Source organism: Cherax quadricarinatus, chromosome 46, assembly GCF_038502225.1.
Source record: "Cherax quadricarinatus isolate ZL_2023a chromosome 46, ASM3850222v1, whole genome shotgun sequence".
Taxonomy (NCBI): domain Eukaryota; kingdom Metazoa; phylum Arthropoda; class Malacostraca; order Decapoda; family Parastacidae; genus Cherax; species Cherax quadricarinatus.
The window spans coordinates 11,005,487-11,026,396 of NC_091337.1; the positions used below are offsets into that span (position 1 = coordinate 11,005,487).

At 39.0% G+C, this 20,910-nt stretch overlaps 1 protein-coding gene across 3 annotated transcripts in view; it reads left to right on the forward strand.

Annotated features, from left to right (window-relative positions):
- The window catches only part of LOC128696689 (ATP-dependent translocase ABCB1), a 232,444-nt gene that overhangs the window by 195,919 nt on the left and 15,615 nt on the right, over positions 1-20,910 (forward strand). For all 3 annotated transcript variants that reach the window (XM_070094505.1, XM_070094507.1, XM_070094508.1), the window contains exons 18-22: positions 8,192-8,353; positions 8,656-8,859; positions 15,694-15,823; positions 16,088-16,199; positions 17,496-17,652. In XM_070094505.1, coding sequence (XP_069950606.1) covers positions 8,192-8,353; positions 8,656-8,859; positions 15,694-15,823; positions 16,088-16,199; positions 17,496-17,652 — 765 coding nt within the window. The remainder of the gene's footprint in view (positions 1-8,191; positions 8,354-8,655; positions 8,860-15,693; positions 15,824-16,087; positions 16,200-17,495; positions 17,653-20,910) is intronic.

Genomic DNA, 20,910 nt, shown 5'->3' on the forward strand with positions numbered 1-20,910 from the left:
TACATTTATAGTCCCTCTTTTCCTGCCATAGCTTATCCTTCAACATTATTGCTACTCCTTCTTTAGCTCTAACTCTATTTGAAACCCCTGACCTAATCCCATTTATTCCTCTCCACTAAAACTCTCCCACCCCCTTCAGCTTTGTTTCACTTAAAGCCATGACATCCAGCTTCTTCTCATTCATAACATCCACAATCATCTCTCTTATCATCTGCACAACATCCACGCACATTCAGACTTCCCACTTTGACAATTTTCTTCTTATTCTTTTTAGTAATCTTTACAGGAAAAGGGGTTACTAGCCCATTGTTCCCGGCATTTTAGTTGACTTTTACAACACACATGGCTTACAGAGGAAAGATTCTTATTCCACTTCCCCATGGATATAAAAGGAAAAGTAATAAGACCAAGAACTATTAAGATAAAATCAAAAAACTCAGATGAGTGTGTATAAATAAATGTGTACATGTATGTGTAGTGTGACCTAAGTGTAAGTAGAAGTAGCAAGACATACCTGTAATCTTGCATATTTATGAGACAGACAAAAGACATCAGCAATTACTCAGATATGGTAAACATGAGGAAATTAAATCTTCATCAGAGTACAAAACAAATTCTGGCCACAAAATAGAGCGAAACACCAACGTCAAAGACCTGGGAGTGATCATGTCGGAGGATCTCACCTTCAAGGACCATAACATTGTATCAATCGCATCTGCTGGAAAAATGACAGGATGGATAATGAGAACCTTCAAAACTAGGGAGGCCAAGCCCATGATGACACTCTTCAGGTCACTTGTTCTATCTAGGCTGGAATATTGCTGCACACTAACAGCACCTTTCAAGGCAGGTGAAATTGCCGACCTAGAAAATGTACAGAGAACTTTCACGGCGCGCATAACGGAGATAAAACACCTCAATTACTTGGAGCGCTTGAGGTTCCTAAACCTGTATTCCCTGGAACGCAGGAGGGAGAGATACATGATTATATACACCTGGAAAATCCTAGAGGGACTAGTACCGAACTTGCACACGAAAATCACTCACTACGAAAGCAAAAGACTTGGCAGACGATGCACCATCCCCCCAATGAAAAGCAGGGGTGTCACTAGCACGTTAAGAGACCATACAATAAGTGTCAGGGGCCCGAGACTGTTCAACTGCCTCCCAGCACACATAAGGGGGATTACCAACAGACCCCTGGCAGTCTTCAAGCTGGCACTGGACAAGCACCTAAAGTCAGTTCCTGATCAGCCGGGCTGTGGCTCGTACGTTGGTTTGCATGCAGCCAGCAGCAACAGCCTGGTTGATCAGGCTCTGATCCACCAGGAGGCCTGGTCACAGACCGGGCCGCGGGGGCGTTGACCCCCGGAACTCTCTCCAGGTAAACTCCAGGTAATCCTACCATCATGTAAAACAATCACAGGCTTTCGTTTTACACTCACTTGGCAGGACGGTAGTACCTCCCTGGGTGGTTGCTGTCTACCAACCTACAAATATTGCAAATATTGATCCTGACATTAACCTCATGTTAAACAGCACAAATAATCCTAACAATAATTGTCATTACTACACTGCCAGCCAGACAAAAGCTGTACTCAGTGCCAACAAGAACATAACAGTATTCAATTACAATATCAGATCATTGAGTAAACACCATGATGACCTCCTTGCTCTTCTTAACTCTCTAATTGTTAACATATCCTTTATCATTCTCACTGAAACCTGGCTCAAATATGATTTAACAGGCATTTTTGCCTTACCTGGTTACACAGTCATATACAGCTGCAGGCCTGATCAATCAGGAGGAGGTACTGCTGTCTACTACTCTAATGAATTAAAATGTGTTAAACCTACTTGCACCAGGGACAAATATGGTGAATATATATTTGCCAAACTCGCATCCAAAAACCTCAAAAACCATAGCAGTCTACAGATTACCTCACACTAATACTTACACATTTAGTGACAACTTAAGAAACATGATAACTGACTGAGAGATGAATAAACACCTGTTACTTGCTGGTGACTTTAATATAAACCTTATCCAAGCAGCTGACCTCCAAGTAACTGATTTCACAAACACTATGAGCAACTGTTTGTTACTACCATCTATAACTAAACCAACAAGAATCACAGAGACAAATGCCTCATTACTTGATCATATCTGGACCAATACTATATCCCCACTAAAAGCAGGCATAATCACAGACAACTTTTCTTATAGCAAACTTAGGTAGACTGCCTCAGAACACTGACGTAACATGGCTGGATGAGCTAGCGGACAGCCATGATATTGATGAATGTGACAAAATATTTCTACACAAAACCTATAACCTCTGTAATAGACATTGTCCACTGAAAATGAAGCAGATCTCAGCAAAGCAACTAAACAGCCCATGGCTTACAAATAGTATACGTATTTAAATCCATCAATAAAAAACATCTATGTAAAAAATAATTCAGACAGGGCCTATTAACAAAAGAACTAAAAAACAATACACCTCGGTACTTACTAATCTAATACAGAAGTCCAAATAAATATACAGTGGACTCCCGCTTAACGATCACTTCCCAATGCGACCAATTATGTAAGTGTATTTATGTAAGTGCGTTTGTACGTGTATGTTTGGGGGTCTGAAATGGACTAATCTACTTCACAATATTCCTTATGGGAACAAATTCGGTCAGTACTGGCACCTGAACATACTTCTGGAATGAAAAAATATCGTTAACCGGGGGTCCACTGTATTGTGTGAACAGATTTAATAGGCATAAAAGGTGATATGAAAAAGACCGGGAAAACCCTATTTGAAATTTTGCACTCTGGGAAACTCTTCATAGACCTATGGAAAGCATTTGATACAGTAGACCCCAATATCTTGCACCTAAAACTAGAGCATTATGAGGTCAGAGGTCACTCTCTCATTTACCTAAAATCTTATCTTAGTGATAGACACCAGTATATATACACAAATGGCATGACCTCCAATACTCAGCCTGTAGTAGTTGGTGTGCCACAGGGAAGTGTCCTAGGTCCTCTACTCTTTCTTATTTGCATCAATGACCTCCCAAATGCATCGCAACTCCTTAAACCAGTTCTGTTTGCAGATGACACCACTGACGTCTTCTCCCACCCAAACCTGGCTATACTTAGTGACATTGTAAACAGCAAGTTACATAAAATATCAAACTGGATGACAACCAACAAACTCTCTCTCAGTATAGACAAAGCCTACTTTATGCTTTTTAGAAACTTGAGCATTAAATATCTAGCTAAACATATCAATAAATGGTTCACCCATTACAAGACACAGTGAGGGCAAATTTCTAGGGTGGCCCGGTGGCCTGGTGGCTAAAGCTCCCACTTCACACACGGAGGGCCTGGGTTCGATTCCTGGCGGGTGGAAACATTTCGACACGTTTCCTTACACCTATTGTCCTGTTCACCTAGCAGCAAATAGGTACCTGGGTGTTAGTCAACTGGTGTGGGTCGCATCCTGGGGGACAAGATTAAGGACCCCAATGGAAATAAGTTACAGTCCTCGATGACGCACTGACTTTCTTGGGTTATCCTGGGTGGCTAACCCTCCGGGGTTAAAAATCCGAACGAAATCTTATCTTATCTTATCCACCTTGACTGTAATCTTAAATTTCAAACCCACATTCAGCATATAACGAAGAAAATTTCCTAAACTGCAGACATCCTTTCCAAGATACAGTGGAACCTCAAAAATCGAACGTATCACATATCGAACGTTTCGAAAATAAGACCATTTTTTTCGGACAAACTGTGTCCCTATTATCGAACACACCTCTATTTTTGGACCGCCGGGTACGGGACCTGTCCGCTGGCCCGCTCTGTCTGCATCTCCGCGCAGGCACCGTGAGCAGTCTAGCTTTGTTTATGCTTGAGTGAACACTAACCTGCAATCTCATTCACACATTTTACGATTATTTAATTGTGTTTAGTGCTTCTGGGGCTGTGAAATAAGCTGCCATGGGCCCAAAGAAACTTGCTAGTGGTACCCCTGTGGTAAAGAAAGTGAGAAACACCATAGATGTGAAGAAGGAAATAATACAGAAGTATGAGATTGGAGTGAGACTTGTTGAGCTTGCCAGGACGTACAGAGGACTGTGGACAGTTATTTTGTGAGACAGAAACAGACGACTGTGGGCAGTTATTTTGTGAGACAGAAACAGACGACTGTGGACAGTTATTTTGTGAGACAGAAACAGACGACTGTGGAGTTATTTTGTGAGACAGATGATTGTGGACAGTTATTTTGTGAGACAAACAGACGACTTCAGATAGTTATTTTGTGAGACAAACAGACGACTTCGGATAGTTATTTTGTGAGACAGAAACAGAGGACTGTAGACAGTTATTTTGTGAGACTGGGGTCCAATGACTCTCAAGCTGGTCCTAGTGGCATTAAAATACAGAGAAGGGAAGCAACCCCAGAGAGGGCTTTGATACCGGAAGTCCTCATGGAGGGGGATTTTCCTTCCAAACAATAACCCCAACTCTCTCTCTCCTCCTCCCTATCTTCCAGATGCCATCATCAATCTTCAATAAAGGTAAGTAAAAATGTTATTTTATTTTACTATACTACATAATTAAAGACTATAGCATTTGTTGTGTGTATGTAAAACTGTAATTAATCTCTCTAAAATGTATTTTTTTGTGAATATTTTTGGGTTTCTGGAACGGATTAATTGTATTTCCATTATTTCTTATGGGAAATATTGCTTCGAATTTCAGACTTTTCGAATTTAGAACTAGCTCCTGGAACGGATTAAGTTCAAAACTTGAGGTTCCACTGTACAATACTATGTATTCCAAATGGCACTACTTGCTTTATATCACTAATATACCCTTATCTCACCTATTGTATTTGTGCTTGGGGATCTACCACAGCCAGTCACCTTAAACCTTTAATAACCCAACAACAAGCTGCTGTGCGGATGATCACACACTCCTGTGCCAGACAACGCACCCCACCACTCTTCAAGAGCTTGAACTTACTTAATATACAAAATATACACACTTATTATTGTGCCTACTATATATACAGAACATTAAACTCCAGTATCAACCCTCCATTCAAACTTCTCCTAGACAACTTCAACAGAACACACAGGAATACTACGAAGTACAAAACACTTTTTGACATCCCTCGTGTCCGTCTCACACTATGCAAAAATGCAATGCATGTAAAGGGCCAGAAGATCTGGAACTCTTTACCCAAAGCAGGAAGAGGTCCCCTGCTCACAAATCAATTTAGGACTATACTTAAAAATCATCTCATCTCTCAATAACAATCATACCCACACAGTGCTAATCTCTAACCAAATTCGAAGCAACTCTCCCAAATATTTTATTATCCTTTAACTATTAAACTGTTATTACAAACTTAAAAGTGTATGTCTGTATCATAAATTTACTACCTCTCATTAATAATAGAGTAAAATATTGAATACAGTGGACCCTCGACTAACGCTATTAATCCGTTCCTGAGAGCTCATTGTTAGTCAAAATAATTGTTAGTCAAGTTAATTTTCCCCATAAGAAATAATGGAAATCAAATTAATCCGTGCAAGACACCCAAAAGTATTGAAAAAAAAAAATTTTAACACATGAAATATTAATTTTAATACACACAAACTGAAGAAGACATGCACAGTTACATGACACTTACCTTTATTGAAGATCTGGTGATGATTGATGGGATGGGAAGAGGGGAGTGTGTTGATGGTCTTAGTGTTTAGAAGGGGAATCCCCTTCCATTAGGACTTGAGGTGGCAAGTCCTTTTTTGGGGTTACTTCCCTTCTTCTTTTAATGCCACTAGGACCAGCTTGAGAGTCACTGGACCTCTGCCCATAGAGGCCTGTACCTCCCGTTCTTTTATGACATTCCTAAAGTGTTTCACAACATTGTCAGTGTCACTATTAAACACTTGTTCAGGTTTCAGTCCTTCACTGTCTATGTACTCCTTGAATTCCCGCACATATTTTTCAGCTGCTTTTTGGTCCAAACTGGCAGCCTCACCATGCCTTATCACACTATGTATGCCACTACGATTCTTAAATCTCTCAAACCAACCTTTGCTGGCCTTAAATTCACTCACATCACCACTAGTTGCTGGCATTTTTCTAATTAAATCGTCATGCAACTTCCTAGCCTTTTCACATATGATCGCTTGAGAGATGATATCTCCTGCTATCTGTTTTTCGTTTATCCATACCAATAACACTCAACATCTTCTATCACTTGCGATCTCAGTTTCGAAAACATAGTTGCACCTTTGGCAAGAACAGCTTCCTTGATTGCCATTTTCTTGGCCACAATAGTAGCGATGGTTGATTGGGGTTTTGTGTACAGCCTGGCCAGCTCGGAGACATGCACTCCACTTTCACACTTAGCAATGATCTCTTTCTTCATATCCATAGTAATTCTCACCCTTTTTGCTGTAGGGTTGGCACTAGAAGCTTTCTTGGGGCCCATGGTGACTTATTTTGCAGGTGCAATCACTAAAAAGGCTGTGATAATATGAAATGTTCCGATTGTATGCTTGGAAGCGACCACGGTGGCTGGCTGGCTTGTAAACACTGGCCAGAAGTGGACGCGTCTCAGACGGAACGAATAGTGTTGGTCAAGTTTTTTAGCGCTAATCGAGGCAAAATTTTTGCGATAAAATGTATCGCTAGTCAGATTTATCGTTAATCAATGCCATCGCTGGTCGAGGGTCCACTGTATTTGTAATTTACCACTCTTCACATGTCTATTGAATATTTGTAATTTACCACTCTTCACATGTCTAGACTTAAGTAGTCTTTAAGCATTAGGTTAAGTCTGCCCAAAATGCCTCAGCATGATAGTGGCTTTCTTTGTACCAATCAAATTATGAAATGTAAACACGCATTGTAACCTTTGCAGATAAATAAATTTTTTATTTGACTGATTTGATTTTGAAAGTTATGTAATTCATGCCTTAAATTAATACCCATGCTTAAATGCTTTTTGAGTATTGTATAATCATTAATAAGGTTGATATCAAGACATAAACTGCATCTTTTTTATTAATACATTAAATCACCATTGTTTAACTTAATTTTGCATTCATTATATTTTTTAATTTTTTACATTTCTAATTCTGACAAAAAAAGCCTCGGTGTAGCATTTTTATGTATAATAATTGTAGTGCTGTAATTATATTAAAAAAAAAAAGCAGTTTTCCACTGTAGCATTGTTGAGCAGAAATCATTCTTATTCATCTAGGTACTCTGTAGTTTGATATGGTTAGTAACTATGTGGTATCAGACCTAAAACTAAGCATTTGCTCTGTATTTAGCTAATATATATATGTACTACATTGGTCATTTGGCAAATTTTCTTGGAGTACTGTTTTTAAAGATAGTTTTTAAAAAAAGAATCTCCTCTAAGATAGACTAAATTAAAGTGTAAAAACTGCAGTCCTTTTCATTGTTTTAAAGCTTATATATTGGTGTATAAATCTGTATAAGTGGGAAGGAGGGGTAGGGGTTGTCCTAGGAAAGGATGGAGGGAGGGGGTAAAAGAGGTTTTGTGTGCAAGGGGCTTGGACTTACAGCAGGCATATGTGAGTGTGTTAGATAGGATTGGAGACAAATGGTTTTTGGGACCTGACGAGCTGTTGGAGTGTGAGCAGGGTAATATTTTGTGAAGGGATTCGGGCAAACCAGTTAACACGACTTGAGTTCTGGAGGTGGGAAGTACAAACCTACATTTCAAAAGAGGGGTTTGGGATATTTGCTGTTTAGAGTGACATCTGAACTGTTGTATCTGCTTGTCTCTGCAAAGACAGTGATATGTGTGAACAATAGTGAAAATTTTTCTTTTTTTTTTTTTGGGTCACCCTGCCTCAGTGGGAGACAACCAGCATGTTGAAAAAAAAATATTGTTGATTTTTCTGATGACGAAGTCGCTCTTCAAGGTTGATTGTAATAAAATACACATACGGATGACATTCAGGTAGCATGTTAGCTTCTCTATTAACAAAACTATTCATGTTCTTGGAGCTTTATTTTCCATGTTCACTATAATCCATTCATAATTTGCTGCTTTAGATCATAATTTTGTTATCATAGGTAAATAATTTTATATGTTAACTCACCTTTTGAAACTTTTATTTTTTAATTTTTTAATAGGCATACATGTTTGCATTGTCTGGAGAACTCCTTACTGCAAGACTACGGAAACTCACATTTAATGCTATGCTGCATCAGGAGATGGGATGGTTCGATGAAGAGAAGAATTCTGTTGGTGCCCTTTGTTCACGTCTCTCTGGAGATGCTTCTGCAGTACAAGGGGTATGCTACAAAATATTCCTTTTTTTTTTTGTAGATAAAGTTATGTGATATATGTATATCCAGCATTAGTAAATCTAAGTAAATTTAATAGTCGGGCAAGTCTACAAGATTATTAAAAAGAAATTTACCCTAATGTAGTTGGAAATTAGTAAATGCAGAATGCCAAAGATAAATTGTTCATGCATAAAAATATATTACATGAGGACATAAAGATTTTATTCTGAGATGATTAATCCTCACTGGTGATAGTAATACTGTTGTAATTATATACGTATCAAATCTCCTTAAACAATTTTTAACAGGCAACTGGATCTCGTGTAGGAACTATTGTCCAAGCTATTACAACTCTTGGTGTAAGCATCATTATGGGACTCTATTTTGACTGGCGCCTAGGACTTGTCACACTTCCCTTTATACCATTTGTGCTGATTGCTGTCTACCTCCAAAGTAAAATCCTCATGGGTCAGAGTGTCACAGAATCCAAGACACTACAAGATGCAGGCAAGGTAGGAAATCACTCATCATACTGTTTTTTTATTTTCTCAGAATTAGTTTTGGAATACAGTATGTGATGAATTTTTTTTTTTACAATGGCTGTGTCCCACTGAGGCAGAGTGACCCAAAAAAGAAGAAATGCAAAGTTTTTCTTTTCACATTTAGTAATTTATACAGAAGGGGTTACTAGCCCCTTGCTCCCAGCATTTTAGTAGCCTCTTATGACATGCATGGCTTATGGAGGAAGGATTCTTCTCCACTTACCCTTGGAGATGATGGAATTATTGGTATTAACCACGTATGGCTAGCACCAGTTAATTTTAACATTAATACAGTAATTTGTAAAATCTTGTGCTGCAGGAGTTCAATATGATATGCAATTTGTATGATACAGTATGTCTGCTAGATGGAGTGCTTTATTTTTTTTTTTTGGGGGGGGGGAGGGAACTCTTATGACTTATTTTTTTTTTTTATTAGCAAGTCAGCCGTCTCCCACCAAGGCAGGGTGACCCAAAAAGAAAGAAAATCCCCAAAAAGAAAATACTTTCATCATTCAACTCTTTCACCTCACTCACACATAATCACTGTTTTTGCAGAGGTGCTCAGAACACAACAGTTTAGAAGCATATTATTTATTATTATTATTTTTTATTATCACACTGGCCGATTCCCACCAAGGCAGGGTGGCCCGAAAAAGAAAAACTTTCACCATCATTCACTCCATCACTGTCTTGCCAGAAGGGTGCTTTACACTACAGTTTTTAAACTGCAACATTAACACCCCTCCTTCAGAGTGCAGGCACTGTACTTCCCATCTCCAGGACTCAAGTCCGGCCTGCCGGTTTCCCTGAATCCCTTCATAAATGTTACTTTGCTCACACTCCAACAGCACGTCAAGTATTAAAAACCATTTGTCTCCATTCACTCCTATCAAACACGCTCACGCATGCCTGCTGGAAGTCCAAGCCCCTCGCACACAAAACCTCCTTTACCCCCTCCCTCCAACCCTTCCTAGGCCGACCCCTACCCCGCCTTCCTTCCACTACAGACTGATACACTCTTGAAGTCATTCTGTTTCGCTCCATTCTCTCTACATGTCCGAACCACCTCAACAACCCTTCCTCAGCCCTCTGGACAACAGTTTTGGTAATCCCGCACCTCCTCCTAACTTCCAAACTACGAATTCTCTGCATTATATTCACACCACACATTGCCCTCAGACATGACATCTCCACTGCCTCCAGCCTTCTCCTCGCTGCAACATTCATCACCCACGCTTCACACCCATATAAGAGCGTTGGTAAAACTATACTCTCATACATTCCTCTCTTTGCCTCCAAGGACAAAGTTCTTTGTTTCCACAGACTCCTAAGTGCACCACTCACTCTTTTTCCCTCATCAATTCTATGATTCACCTCATCTTTCATAGACCCATCCGCTGACACGTCCACTCCCAAATATCTGAATACGTTCACCTCCTCCATACTCTCTCCCTCCAATCTGATATTCAATCTTTCATCACCTAATCTTTTTGTTATCCTCATAACCTTACTCTTTCCTGTATTCACCTTTAATTTTCTTCTTTTGCACACCCTACCAAATTCATCCACCAATCTCTGCAACTTCTCTTCAGAATCTCCCAAGAGCACAGTGTCATCAGCAAAGAGCAGCTGTGACAACTCCCACTTTGTGTGTGATTCTTTATCTTTTAACTCCACGCCTCTTGCCAAGACCCTCGCATTTACTTCTCTTACAACCCCATCTATAAATATATTAAACAACCACGGTGACATCACACATCCTTGTCTAAGGCCTACTTTTACTGGGAAAAAATTTCCCTCTTTCCTACATACTCTAACTTGAGCCTCACTATCCTCGTAAAAACTCTTCACTGCTTTCAGTAACCTACCTCCTACACCATACACTTGCAACATCTGCCACATTGCCCCCCTATCCACCCTGTCATACGCCTTTTCCAAATCCATAAATGCCACAAAGACCTCTTTAGCCTTATCTAAATACTGTTCACTTATATGTTTCACTGTAAACACCTGGTCCACACACCCCCTACCTTTCCTAAAGCCTCCTTGTTCATCTGCTGTCCTATTCTCCGTCTTACTCTTAATTCTTTCAATTATAACTCTACCATACACTTTACCAGGTACACTCAACAGACTTATCCCCCTATAATTTTTGCACTCTCTTTTATCCCCTTTGCCTTTATACAAAGGAACTATGCATGCTCTCTGCCAATCCCTAGGTACCTTACCCTCTTCCATACATTTATTAAATAATTGCACCAACCACTCCAAAACTATATCCCCACCTGCTTTTAACATTTCTATCTTTATCCCATCAATCCCGGCTGCCTTACCCCCTTTCATTTTACCTACTGCCTCACGAACTTCCCCCACACTCACAACTGGCTCTTCCTCACTCCTACAAGATGTTATTCCTCCTTGCCCTATACACGAAATCACAGCTTCCCTATCTTCATCAACATTTAACAATTCCTCAAAATATTCCTTCCATCTTCCCAATACCTCTAACTCTCCATTTAATAACTCTCCTCTCCTATTTTTAACTGACAAATCCATTTGTTCTCTAGGCTTTCTTAACTTGTTAATCTCACTCCAAAACTTTTTCTTATTTTCAACAAAATTTGTTGATAACATCTCACCCACTCTCTCATTTGCTCTCTTTTTACATTGCTTCACCACTCTCTTAACTTCTCTCTTTTTCTCCATATACTCTTCCCTCTTTGCATCACTTCTACTTTGTAAAAACTTCTCATATGCTAACTTTTTCTCCCTTACTACTCTCTTTACATCATCATTCCACCAATCGCTCCTCTTCCCTCCTGCACCCACTTTCCTGTAACCACAAACTTCTGCTGAACACTCTAACACTACATTTTTAAACCTACCCCATACCTCTTCGACCCCATTGCCTATGCTCTCATTAGCCCATCTATCCTCCAATAGCTGTTTATATCTTACCCTAACTGCCTCCTCTTTTAGTTTATAAACCTTCACCTCTCTCTTCCCTGATGCTTCTATTCTCCTTGTATCCCATCTACCTTTTACTCTCAGTGTAGCTACAACTAGAAAGTGATCTGATATATCTGTGGCCCCTCTATAAACATGTACATCCTGAAGTCTACTCAACAGTCTTTTATCTACCAATACATAATCCAACAAACTACTGTCATTTCGCCCTACATCATATCGTGTATACTTATTTATCCTCTTTTTCTTAAAATATGTATTACCTATAACTAAACCCCTTTCTATACAAAGTTCAATCAAAGGGCTCCCATTATCATTTACACCTGGCACCCCAAACTTACCTACCACACCCTCTCTAAAAGTTTCTCCTACTTTAGCATTCAAGTCCCCTACCACAATTACTCTCTCACTTGGTTCAAAGGCTCCTATACATTCACTTAACATCTCCCAAAATCTCTCTCTCTCCTCTGCATTCCTCTCTTCTCCAGGTGCATACACGCTTATTATGACCCACTTCTCGCATCCAACCTTTACTTTAATCCACATAATTCTTGAATTTACACATTCATATTCTCTTTTCTCCTTCCATAACTGATCATTTAACATTACTGCTACCCCTTCCTTTGCTCTAACTCTCTCAGATACTCCAGATTTAATCCCATTTATTTCCCCCCACTGAAACTCTCCTACCCCCTTCAGCTTTGTTTCGCTTAGGGCCAGGACATCCAACTTCTTTTCATTCATAACATCAGCAATCATCTGTTTCTTGTCATCCGCACTACATCCACGCACATTTAAGCAACCCAGTTTTATAAAGTTTTTCTTCTTCTCTTAGAAGCATATATGTACATATAAAGATACACAACATATCCCTCCAAACTGTCAATATCCCGAACCCCTCCTTTAGAGTGCAGGCATTGTACTTCCCATTTCCAGGACTCAAGTTCGACTATATGAAAATAACCGGTTTCCCTGAATTTTTTTTTTTTTTTTTTTCATCAAGTCGGTCGTCTCCCACCGAGGCAGGGTGACCCAAAAAAGAAAGAAAATCCCCAAAAAGAAAATACTTTCATCATTCAACACTTTCACCACACTCACACATTATCACTGCTTTTGCAGAGGTGCTCAGAATACAACAGTTTAGAAGCATATACGTATAAAGATACACAACATATCCCTCCAAACTGCCAATATCCCAAACCCCTCCTTTAAAGTGCAGGCATTGTACTTCCCATTTCCAGGACTCAAGTTCGACTATATGAAAATAACCGGTTTCCCTGAATCCCTTCACTAAATATTACCCTGCTCACACTCCAACAGATCGTCAGGTCCCAAGTATCATTCGTCTCCATTCACTCCTATCTAACACGCTCATGCACGCTTGTTGGAAGTCCAAGCCCCTTGCCCACAAAACCTCCTTTACCCCCTCTTTCCAACCCTTTCGAGGACGACCCCTACCCCTCTTTCCTTCCCCTATAGATTTATATGCTTTCCATGTCATTCTACTTTGATCCATTCTCTCTAAATGACCAAACCACCTCAACAACCCCTCTTCTGCCCTCTGACTAATGCTTTTATTAACTCCACACCTCCTAATTTCCACACTCCGAATTTTCTGCATAATATTTACACCACACATTGCCCTTAGACAGGACATCTCCACTGCCTCAAACCGTCTCCTCGCTGCTGCATTTACCACCCAAGCTTCACATCCATATAAGAGTGTTGGTACTACTATACTTTCATACATTCCCTTCTTTGCCTCCATAGATAACATTTTTTGACTCCACATATACCTCAACGCACCACTCACCTTTTTTCCCTCATCAATTCTATGATTAACCTCATCCTTCATAAATCCATCCGCCGACACGTCAACTCCCAAGTATCTGAAAACATTCACTTCTTCCATACTCCCCCTCCCCAATTTGATATCCAATTTTTCTTTATCTAAATCATTTGATACCCTCATCACCTTACTCTTTTCTATGTTCACTTTCAACTTTCTACCTTTACACACATTCTCAAACTCATCCACTAACCTTTGCAATTTTTCTTTAGAATCTCCCATAAGCACAGTATCATCTGCAAAAAGTAACTGTGTCAATTCCCATTTTGAATTTGATTCCCCATAATTTAATCCCACCCCTCTCCCGAACACCCTAGCATTTACTTCTTTTACAACCCCATCTATAAATATATTAAACAACCATGGTGACATTACACATCCCTGTCTAAGACCTACTTTTACCGGGAAGTATTCTCCCTCTCTTCTACACACCCTAACCTGAGCCTCACTATCCTCATAAAAGCTCTTTACAGCATTTAGTAACTTACCAGCTATTCCATAAACTTGCAACATCTGCCACATTGCTCCTCTATCCACTCTATCATATGCCTTTTCTAAATCCATAAATGCAATAAAAACTTCCCTACCTTTATCTAAATACTGTTCACATATATGCTTCAATGTAAACACTTGATCTACACATCCCCTACCCACTCTGAAGCCTCCTTGCTCATCCGCAATTCTACATTCTGTCTTACCTCTAATTCTTTCAATTATAACTCTACCGTATACTTTTCCTGGTATACTCAGTAAACTTATTCCTATATAATTTTTACAATCTCTTTTGTCCCCTTTCCCTTTATATAAAGGGACTATACATGCTCTCCGCCAATCCTTAGGTACCTTCCCCTCTTTCATACATTTATTAAACAAAAGTACCAACCACTCCAACACTATATCCTCCCCTGCTTTTAACATTTCTGTCATGATCCCATCATTTCCAGCTGCTTTACCCCCTTTCATTCTACGTAATGCCTCACGTACCTCCACCACACTTACATTTCGCTCTTCTTCACTCCTAAAAGATGGTATACCTCCCTGGCCAGTGCATGAAATTACCGCCTCCCTTTCTTCGTCGACATTTAAAAGTTCCTCAAGATATTCTCGCCATCTTCCCAAAACCTCCCTCTCCCCATCTACTAACTCCCCTACTCTGTTTTTAACTGACAAATCCATTTGCTCCCTAGGATTTCTTAACTTGTTTAACTCACTCCAAAATTTTTTCTTATTTTCATTAAAATTTCTTGACAGTGCCTCTCCCACTCGATCATCTGCTCTCCTTTTGCACTCTCTCACCACTCTCTTCACCTTTTTTTTTACTCTCCATATACTCTACTCTTCTTATAACACTTATGCTTTGTAAAAACCTCTCATAAGCTAACTTTTTCTCTTTTATCACAACCTTTACTTCATCATTCCACTAATCACTCCTCTTTCCTCCTGCACCCACCCTCCTATAACCACAAACTTCTGCCCCACATTCTAATACAGTACTGCATTTTTAAAACTACTCAAACCCTCTTCAACTTCCCCACTGCTCGTACTTGCACCAGTCCACCTTTCTGCCAATAGTTGCTTATAAATAAACAATTTGTTTGAAGATACTGTACAGTGATCAAAAGTCACAGTTCAGGCCAACATGTAGACCTGATGAAACCCAGGTTGAACATGGGCAGCATGGGTGAAAGAGGGCATAAGAAAGTGAGCTGTATCCAATCTGTAAACAAGCTAACTGTTAACTTATTGTAATGTCTTTTTATGCTTTAAAGAAATAAAGATTATGATCATGGAAACACTATGTGTATTTTTTTAAGTATGATAAACAAATTTTCAAGATTTTTATCAAAATTCTAATACAGTGCTGTACTGAAATTTTGTATACTGTATGCTCTTTCAGAAAAACCTTTACATTAAACTAGTTTTTAGTTGTGTTGAAAGCTGGATATTAATTTTAGTTGATGCCCATTTTCTCATTTACTATTTTGCAGATTGCAATAGAATCAATCACAAATATTCGAACAGTTGCGAGTCTACACAAGGAACAGCATTTTGCTAAGAAATATTCTACTGCTTTGTATAAACCTCATAAAGATGCTCTGAAAAAATCGCACCTCCGAGGTAAGTAACCTACCTCACTAAGCTCTCTTAAAGTATGGTACTCTACATTACATAAACTTTTTTAAAATAAACCTCGTGAATTTTTATATAGAAAATTTGATGGTACGTGCATGGGTAATTCTTTTTTTCTTACAAATTTAAAGATCTGGGAGGAAGTTTATAAATATATACATTCATGATAGGAGTGGAAATATAAATAAAAAAAAGAAAAACTTGAAACACCATAATTTTTTTATTATAACCTAACCTGTATTTTTTCCCTAGGTGCTGCTTTTGGATTTGCTCAAGCTATACCCTTCTATGCTTATGCTGTAGCCATGTTTTATGGTGGTTATTTGGTCAATATCAAAGAAATTTCATATGAAAATGTCTTCAAGTGAGTTTTCTCTTGCTTATGCTTTAAATGTTTTATTATAGCACAGTTTGTCTGTCCACATATACAGTATATATGGAAGAAGTGAATGTGTTTGGATATTTGGGAGTAGACATGTCAGTGGATAGGTTTTAGAAGCATGATGTTAACCATAGAATTGATGAAGGAAAAAATGTGGGTGGTGCATTGAGGTATCTGTGGAGACAAAAAAAAAAATGTTAGCCATGGATACAAAGAAGGGAATGTGTGAGAGTATAGTGATACCAACACTCTTATATGGGTGTGAAATATGGGTTGTAAATGCTGCAGCAAGAAGGTGGCTGGAGGCAGTGGAGATGTCATATCTGATGGTAGTGTGTGGCATAAATATTATGCAGAAAATTTGTAGTGTGGAAATTAGGAGGGCTAAAGAGAGGCTGTTGCTCCATCCTTTTCGAAGGATGGAACAAAATTGGATGACTTGGAGTGTGTATACATCTGTAGTGGAGGGGAGGAGGGGTAGGGGCCGTCCTAGGAAAGGATGAAGGGAGGAGGTAAAAGAGGTTTTGTGTGCAAGGGGCTTAGACATGCAGCAGGCATGTGTGAGTGTATCAGATAGGAGTGAATGGAGATGAATGGTTTTTGGGACCTGACAAGCTGTTGGATTGTGAGCAAGGTAATATTTTGTGAAGGGATGCAGGGAAAACCAGTTTGCTGGACTTGAGTCCTGGAGGTGGGAAGTACAATGCCTGCACTTTAAAGGAGGGGTTTGGGAGTGATATTTAAACTGTCATATCTGAGTGCCTCTGCAAAGACAGTGATTATGTGTAAATGATAGTGAAAGTGTTGAATGATGGCGAAGTGTTTTTTCTTTTTTGGGTCACCCTGCCTTGGTGGGAGATGGCCGACTTGTTGAAAAAAAAAAATATATAAATGTACGTATATCCATTTTTATTTGTTTAATTTGCTCATCACTCTGATTTTCTTTTTTATTAGTTGATTTTGTTTTCAAATAATATCTCATTATTGCCATGATGAACCATTTGTTAGGTTGGTTCTGTTCATTTACTCTAGAAAAAATATTTTCTTCCTTGTTTGCACTTTTTAGCTTTATTGGCAGTTCAGTGTATAACATAGGGAATAAGATACTCTTTAATTATTCATTTAAGAATTGCTGTACCTTACTACACATACATGTTTGTTATTAATCCTCATCTATTTTACCATGTACTGAATGGTGCAAGAGTACAACCCACTGGTTCAAGTACTGTACTCATGGTATATATGTAATGTGATTCTCACATTCCTAAATGTTCTTAGGGTAGCAGAGGCTCTCATTCTTGGCACAATGATGGTGGGGCAAGCAGTAGCATTTGCTCCAAATTTCAGCAAAGCAAAAGTTGCAGCTTCTCATATATTTAAATTGCTTGAACGCCGTTCTGCAATATCTTCATCTCCAGGAGTTGGTCTGAAGCTTGTGAGTAAAAAGAGCAGCTGTAATTTTTCAAGTAGTAAATCTCATAAGAAAAAGTAATGTACATAGTTGAAGTAAACTATTAACAAGAAAGTCCAAAATCTTGTACTTGATAATAATTCTTTGTCATAGTGTTGATTCATTTTAATTCTGAATCATTATTAATACTGTATATGAGGGTTGGGATAGTTTTAAGTATGCAGTATTAGAATGTGGGGGCAGAAGTTTGTGGTTATAGGAGGGTAGGTGCAGGAGGAAAGAAGAGTGATTGGTGGAATGATGAAGTAAAGGGTGTGATAAAAGAGAAAAAAAGTAGCTCATGAGAGGTTTTTACAAAGCAGAAGTGTTGTAAGAAGAGCAGAGAATATGGAGAGTAAGAGAAAGGTGAACGGAGTGGTGAGAGAGTGGAAAAGGAGATCAGATGAAAGAGTGGGAGAGGCACTATCAAGAAATTTTAATGAAAAATATGAAAAAATTTTGGAGTGAGATAAACAAGTTAAGAAAGCCTAGGGAACGAATGGATTTGTCAGTTAAAAACAGAGTAGGGGAGTTAGTAGATGGGGAGCTGGAGGTATTGGGTAGATGGCGGGAATATTTTAAGGAACTTTTAAATGTTGATGAAGAAAGGGAGGCGGTAATTTCATGCACTGGTCAAGGAGGTATAACATCTTTTAGGAGTGAAGAAGAGCAGGATGTGAGTGTGGGGAGGTGCATGAGGCATTACATAGAATGAAAGGGGGTAAAGCAGCTGGAACTGACAGGATCATGACAGAAATGTTAAAAGCACAGGGAGGATATTGTTGGAGTGGTTGGTATTTTTCTTTAATAAATGTATGAAAGAGGGGAAGGTACCTAGCGATTGGCAGAGAGCATGTATAGTTCCTTTACATAAAGGGAAGGGGGACAAAAGAGATTGTAAAAAGTATAAGGGAATAAGTTTACTGAGTATACCAGGTAAAGTGTACAGTAGGGCTATTACTGAAAGAATTAGAGGTAAGACAGAGAGTAGGATTGCAGATGAGCAAGGAGGCTTTAGAATGAATAGGGGATGTGTAGATCAAGCGTTTACATTGAAGCATGTATGTGAACAGTATTTAGATAAAAGGTAGGGAAGTTTTCATTGCATTTATGGATTTAGAAAAGCATATGATAGTGGATAGGGGAGCAATGTGGCAGATGTTGCAAGTATATGGAATAGGTAGTAAGTTACTAAAGGCTGTAAAGAGTTTTATGAGGCTAGTGAGGCTAAGGTTAGGATATGTAGCAGAGAGGGAGATTACTTCCCAGTAAAAGTAGGTCTTAGACTGGGATGTGTAATGTCACCATGGTTGTTTAATGTATTTATAGATGAGGTTGTAAAAGAAGTAAATGCTAGGGTGTTGGGGAGAGGGGTGGGATTAAATTATGGGGAATCAAGTACAAAATGGGAGTTGACACAGTTGCATTTTGATGATGATACTGTGCTTATGGGAGATTCTAAAGAAAAGTTGCAAAGGTTAGTGGACGAGTTTGGGAGGGTGTGTAAAGGTAGAAAGTTGAAAGTGATCATAGATAAGAGTAAGGTGATGAGGGTATCAAATTATTTAGATAATGAAAAATTGGATATCACATTGGAGAGAGGGAGTATGAAAGTGAATGTTTTCAGATATTTGGGAGTTGACTTGTCAGCAAATGGGTTTATGAAGGATGAGGCTAACCATGGAACTGATAAAGGCCAAAAAGTGAATGGTGCATTGAGGTATCTATGGAAACAAAAAACATTATATATGGAGGCAAAGAAGGGAATGTATGAAAGTATAGTCATACCAACACTCTTACGTGGGTGTGAAGCTTGGGTTGTAAATGCTGCAGCAAGGAGGTGGCTGGAGGTAGTGGAGATGTCCTGTCTAAGGGCAATGTGTGGTGTAAATATTATGCAGAAAATTTGAAGTGTGGAAATTAGGAGGAGGTGTGGAGTTACTAAAAGTACTAGTCAGAGGGCTGAAGAGGGGTTGTTGAGGTGGTTTGGTCATGTAGAGAGAATGGATCAAAGTAGCATGACTTGGAGAGCGCATAAATCTGTAGGGAAAGGAAGGAGTGGTAGGGGTTGTCCTCAAAAAGGTTGGAGGGAGGGGGGTAAAGGAGGTTTTGTGAGCGAGGGGCCTGGACTTCCAGCAAGTGTGTGAGAGCATGTTAGATAGAAGTGAATGGAGACAAATGGTTTTTGGGACCTGACGAGCTGTTGGAGTGTGAGCAGGGTAATATTTAGTGAAGGGATTTAGGGAAACCAGTTAGCCAGACTTGAGTCCTGGAAATGGAAGTTCAATGCCTGCATTTTAACCATTTCAGGGCCCCCAGGCCCTCTTAGAGACCTGTTCTCAGGGTCGCCAGATTTTCAAAAAAAAAAAAAATTATTTTTTCTGATGAAAAGATAGAGTATCTTTTTCCCGATCATAATGACACCAAAAGTATGAAATTTGATGGAAAACTTACGGAATTATGCTCTCGTGAAGTTAGCAGTCTCGACGATGTTTGTGCATTGGCGATTTTGCCGACTTTGAACCCTATTTTCGGCCAATTCCAGTGTACTAGTCGACAAAAATCATAATAACTATTTCGCTAGAACTCCATTTTTTTCTATCGAATGAGTACAAGAAACCACCCATTTACCGATTTCAACTATCCATTAAAGTGGTCAGAATTTAGCAATTTTGCCAATTTCACACAAATTTCAAAAGATGCCAATTTCCGAATAGGGTCCAGAATAAACAAGAAAGACATTCCTGGCACTAAAATAACAAGTTCTCTGTTCGTTAGTCACATCCCCAGGCCCCTCTTATATTTCTTTTGGCTTTCCACTTTGAACTTTTATTCTTACAAAAAATGGAAGATTTACTGTTATGCAGACTACTGCATTAGTGTAGAAATGGTATAAATAATATCAGTGCACTTGTGAAAGAATATTAGACTCACCAGTTGACGTGTATTGGATGCTTGGCATGATTTGTTTACTTTTGAACTTTGGAAAAATTTAACATTTCTGCTACTTTGAGCTCAATTTCAAGGTACTTTTCATTGCAAAACCAGTCAAAATCATTTCAATTTCTGTAATATGTCTTCCATTCTATAAAAGAAGACCAGGAAAACTAGAATACAACAATAAATACCATACGAAAATACAGTGCAAAGTCACTCTTTTAATCCAAAATCACAGTCAAAGTTTTTTTTTTTTTCTCATTACACACTGTGTGCTGCAGGATTTTTTTATACTGCGCACACTGA